Here is a 5,589-nt window from a genome sequence, read left to right as displayed (position 1 = left end):
CAACAAGTGGTCCAAAGTCCGGCATATCAAGGGTCCCAAGGACGCCGAGAGGAGTCGCATCTTTTCCAAGCTCAGTTTGAGTATCCGCCTGGCAGTTAAAGGTAAGTCACCCGCTGCTGCGCTCTCTACGCCCACAGCTAAAGCAGGGCCCACCCCGACCCTTGGTCCTTCATATTCTTTTCTTTTCCTAATTCCCACCGTTGCCCACTTCATAAAAGCTCAGGTCACCTACCTACGTTGTATGTCTCCACTCACCTTTCCAGATGCTGAGCGTCTGCCTGCTTGGCAGGGAGTTGCTGTTAGGACAATAATGGTAAAAGTGACTTCATTCTAGTGTGTAGCTGGGTACTTCATGGAAACAGACCCTAAGAGTAAGGTCACGTGTATCTTGCCTGAAGAGACAAATCAAGCCCTCTATTCCCCTCTGGTAACACATAGGTTGTGGCAGGGGCATTGAATAAATCCATTACTTGCCCAGTCTCAGTTTGCTTCATTACAGTTTCCTAAGACATATTTTCTTGGAAGGTAAGTTTGCAACCATGTCTTTTTCAATTGTGTAGCCATGGCAAGACGGCTTTTTTGTTTTTGCATTTAGTGTAAGATACCTGTAAGAGTGGAGAAAAAAGTCCTTTAAATTCATGGACTTTGGGGTCAAGAAGACTTGGTTTCTGTCACTTACTAAATGTATGACCTTGAGTAAATGGCTTAACCTTGCTGAGTTTCAGTTTCCTTCTGTAAAACAGGGATAGTACCCACCTTCTGGTCGTTTCTGGCACATAATAGGCACTCAGTAAATACTAATTTACCCCTAGAATTCGTGCCTGATATTTCTCTTGGCTTCCTTCTAAATTCTTGATATTGAGTGAGATCAACACTCTTGAGTGTTTGTTATGTGCACTGGTGATACAGAATAATGAGGTAGAGCCCTTACCCTGAGAGACAGCATGATTACATGCTGTCATATGAGCATTTCAATAATTATACACAAAGTAGTAGAGTCAGAGCAAGAGGAAATGTTGGTACCATTTTCATCCTTACCTCTTTGTTGCAAAGTGGTGTTTGCTGAAACCTAGCAGAAAGATATCCATCCTTAAATAGTGAATTAGAAACTTCTTTTCCAAAATGCTTCTCCATATTTCATTTAAATAGTGAATAAATGTTCTAAATTAACTGAGAGCCAAGGGGTGACTTGCTGCTCTTTTGGCTGGGGGTGGGTAGAGTGGCAGAAATCCCTTCTTTCTCCCCGGCTGTAATGAGATGTGTTCACTCACTCTTTTCTCTCTATCTCAGAAGGAGGCCCCAACCCTGAGCACAACAGCAACCTGGCCAACATCTTAGAGGTGTGTCGCAGCAAGCACATGCCCAAGTCAACGATTGAGGCATCGCTGAAAATGGGGGTGTGTCTTCAGTTTGACTTCTTGTTATTGATCACAGTCCCTCCAGGGCCCATGTCTGGAAGGCTACCAGACACTCCTTAGATTATCAGAGAGATGGGTAGCATTGTGGTTGAAACCCTCAATACAGAGCCTTCTGGTGGCTCTCTGACCTTGGACAGTAGTTATGGGAGCACAATCAGGAATAGGATAAATAGAAAATGTACAGAACCAGACGGCCTAGGACTACTCAGCCAAAGTGTGAGGAAGTGCGGTAGAAAGAAGGGGGCACAATGTAGGGAATATTAGATTGAGGAAGGGTACGTTTTTCAGATATGTATGCCCTAAAGGAGAAGAGCCAGTAGAAAGGGAGACGGGGCATTAGTGATGGTGGGAGGCGCAAGGTGTAGAGTGCAGTTATGGGGATTGTCTTTGAGCCTAGGTGAGAGGACACCTCTTCCTCTGGGACAGTAGGAAGGATTTGAGAAAGTGATAAGCATCTTAATAGCTAATAATTATTTAGTGCTTACTCTAGGCCAAGCACTTTGATAAGAACTTTGTATGCATTACCTCACTGAATCCTCAAAACAACCTTAAGTGGAAACTGAGACGCAGAAAGATTAGGTGACCAAGTCACACAGAAAACGACAGACTTGAAACCAGACAGACTGTAGAACCTGTTCTCTAACCATTATACACATGCTGTCATGTGGGCTGTGGTGCAGATAAAGTGGAAGTAGAGGATTTCCCCCCACCTGGTGGCCCTTTATTTCCTTTGTGAAAGAAGAAGGAAGAAATTGTCATTTGAGAGTTCCCGGAAAGGCAGCAAGGCAGGGTACTGGGAGAGAGTGGTGAAGGTCAGATGTGTGGGCAAGCGATGAGTGGAGGCAGCATGGGAGGTCCAATGAGATTGGTCACTAGACCTTCAATGAATTGTTTGAATTTTTTGGCCATGCTGTTTTCAGTGGTTCCTATGATAGGGCCCAGGTGTGCTATTTCCTAAAGCGACACTCAGCACCCCAGGGGTAGGAGACTTTACAGGTGGGTTTCATGCCAGATGGGTGTAGGAAGATGAGTCTTGGTGGGAGCGTGGGGTGGTGTGTGTGTTAGATGTGGGATTCAGCTGGGACAGGGAGGAAATGAAACTGGGAGATAGCTCATTGATTGTTCAGGGACCAGAGAAACACTTCCTTCCCAGTAAGGGGTTGTACTTGCAATTACCTCAGAAGTTGGTCCCAAAGGGCCACCTCTCAGAGGTGGGGGATAACAATAAAGACTTGAGACCCTAAGCTGTACCCCAGAGTGCCCATCCCATGGAGTTAGTGTCCGTGTTCTGGCTGGGATGCAAGAGGTAATTGGGAAACAGGAAAATGTGCTCATGTTGTTTATTGCAGAAAACCAAGGATGTTTATTTGCTGTATGAGGGCCGAGGCCCTGGTGGCTCTTCTCTGCTCATTGAAGCATTATCTAACAGTGGCTCCAAGTGCTATTCAGACATCAGACATATCCTGAACAAGAATGGGTAGGTGTAGGTCTGGGGAGAGTGGAAGGGTATGAAGCCTTGAGGTTCCAGTTCTTTGCAAGGAAAGTACAGTTGTTCCTGGTGGCATTTCAGGTTTTAAGCATACTTCATCCTTAGCAGAATCCAAATGGGATCATTTATTCTCCCTTAATTTGTTCTGTACTAGACAGGATACGGAAGACTTGTTCATCAGGCGGAGAAGGGGCCCTTTGTCCCATTTTTCCCATCTGTAGCCATATGATGTCCAGGTCTTAAAATGTACCACCAAGACTGGAATCTTAAATGATGAGCAATGTCTTTGCATCCACTAAACTGCAATCAGGGCAGAAAGAAGGGGATGGAGATATGTTTGGATTTTTCTCTTGCCCGGTGGTAGCTGCATATTCTCCTTCAGAATATGTATGTCTATACTCCAAAGGCTGGGTGGGAAACAGTAATTAGAATGCAGTGCTATGTGGGGGCTGAGTGTCTACAGACATTCAGTCTGGCGTGTTTCCTTTCCTTTGAGGGGAATGATGGCTGATGGAGCTCGCCACTCTTTTGATAAGAAGGGGGTGGTCGTGGTTGGAGTGGAGGACAGAGAGAAGAAAGCTGTGAACCTAGAGCGTGCCCTGGAGCTGGCAATTGAAGCAGGAGCTGAAGATGTCAAGGAAACTGAAGATGAAGAGGAAAAGAACATTTTTAAAGTGAGTATGAAGCCTTGGTGTTTGGTGGACTTTCTAGAGGGTCCTAATAGATGTGTTAAGGCGTGCTTCTCTGTTTCTTCTTTCTTGCACCCTGGGGTACAAATGACATAAAGAGTTCCCATATTGCACAAATATTTATTAAGCGAATACTAGATAGGTCTCACTTTACTGAGGACTACGAGAAGGATTCAGAACTCTGAAAACCGTATCTCCGCTAGTAGGAACTTAAACGCAGTGATTCATTATAGTAGTTCCATTCAGGTTTTGCAAAGTTCTGATTGGCTTTATCCTGTTATCTCCTGGCTCCTCACCTTTTGACTTTCTTTTGTCCCTAGTTTATCTGTGATGCTTCTTCACTGCATCAAGTGAGGAAGAAGCTGGACTCCCTGGGCTTGTGTTCGGTGTCCTGTTCACTAGAATTCATCCCCAACACAAAGGTGCAGCTGGCAGACCCCGACCTGGAGCAGGCCGCCCTTCTCATCCAGGCTCTTGGCAACCATGAGGACGTGATCCAGGTCTATGACAACATTGAGTAACCAGGCTCTGTGTGCCCCCGGGGGCCTTCCTAGGCAACTGGCAGCTCATTCTGGAGCACAGGCTTCTGCAGCGACCCTGAGACTGAAGCAGATTGGAGGCCTAGCAGGTTAGGAGGCATAAAACCAAGATCTGCAGCTTTGTGGCCAAGGGAATCACTACATCTCTGTGGGGCCTCTTTGTCAGCTCTGCTCGTGTCGCAGAGCCCTCCTGGATGCAGGGTGCAGCCAGCCAGCTAATCAGACTCTGATCTTAGGAAGTTGGCCCTTGTGGGAATGGCAGGTGCCCTGAGGGCCCTTGTACTAGAAACTGCTCTTAAATAATGTTAAGTGATCTGGATTGCTACACTCCTGTTGTGTGGCTCTTGTGTTTTCCTGGGTTTTTGTCCAGCTGGGTTTTTGCTCGACTTCCTCTGAAGTCTATAGGTTTAGTTCCACTACTCCAGTCCCAGGCCCTTTTTTTTTTTGACCCAAGAAATGTAGCTCCCTTAAGGCACCACGCTGTGCTCTAATGCTGATCTGGTGACCTAAACCTGTCATCAATCATGCAAATAGTATTTGTCAAACACCTGTGTACCAGGAACTGTACTTAACCAGGAGCAAGATCCTGCTCTAAGACGTAGGACCTCAGAGGTCAGACACAGGACTGCTGTCTGCTGGAACTGCCTGGGGCAGTGTGAGCTGCTGTGCATGCATCCTTGTTCTCTTCTTGTGGCCTCTGTGCCCTCCTTCTGCTAGAGAGCTTAAGGCTCTAACCCAGTAGGAAATCAAGTGCCAATGATAAGGGACTCCCAGGCTGTGCTTCACCCAGGCCCCCATGTGTTCTGAGATTGGTCAGAGCAGACCTGTCAGCAGATTGGACTGCTGTCAGGAAAGGCTATGCCAAGCTGGCTTTGAAAGCTGCTTGGTCCCCAGAATGTCCACCCTAGCTCTTTTTCCTCTCTGCTGCCAAATGATGGGGCACTGGGAACTGAAGAGGAAATGAGAATAGAAGGAAGGGTAAAGGACTGAGTCAGAGCCTGGCCAGCTGGGAAATACAACCCTTCGTACCTTTGGCTCCTAAGGGTCACTTTTGGGTTTAGAGAGACCAGGAGTGCCAGTCACCTGTGCAGGAGCCCATCAGACAAGTCAGGCCTGGAGTGGCTTTTTGATCCCTCTTATCACCCACTCATAAGTTGTTTAAGCCAGTTCTGAGATCAGAGTAATTTTCCTGAAGGAGATTCAGGTAAATGAGGAAAATAACAAAAACCAAATTGGCTGGCTATAAATAATAACTTCAGCTTCTAGGAAAAGCAGATTACTAATTCCATGATGACTCTAACAGTTGGAGAGCAAGGCTAAGGAAAGGAAAACCAATGAACTAACCCACGAGAGTGCCAAAGCATGTGCTCTTACACCTCATTTCACAATCATGATACCACCTGGACTCTTTAGTTTTTTGTTTGTTTGTTTGTTTGTTTTTAAAGATTTATTTA

At 46.1% G+C, this 5,589-nt stretch overlaps 1 protein-coding gene across 1 annotated transcript; it reads left to right on the top strand.

The window, feature by feature from the left end:
* Positions 1–4: 4 nt before the first annotated feature.
* LOC103679908 (translational activator of cytochrome c oxidase 1) lies at positions 5–4,462 on the top strand (the record flags this gene model as incomplete). The annotated part of the gene is made up of 5 exons (XM_008709430.1): positions 5–101; positions 1,291–1,397; positions 2,768–2,895; positions 3,404–3,581; positions 3,917–4,462. Coding segments are annotated over 5 exons (711 nt in total), but the record flags the coding sequence as incomplete, so codon positions are not given.
* Between the last annotated feature and the right edge of the window lie 1,127 nt (positions 4,463–5,589).

The sequence above is a fragment of the Ursus maritimus genome, unplaced genomic scaffold (assembly GCF_017311325.1).
Source record: "Ursus maritimus isolate PB19 unplaced genomic scaffold, ASM1731132v1 scaffold_654, whole genome shotgun sequence".
Classification (NCBI taxonomy): domain Eukaryota; kingdom Metazoa; phylum Chordata; class Mammalia; order Carnivora; family Ursidae; genus Ursus; species Ursus maritimus.
The sequence above is the reverse complement of the archived record's forward strand: the minus strand, read 5'-3'. Positions and strand labels throughout refer to the sequence as shown.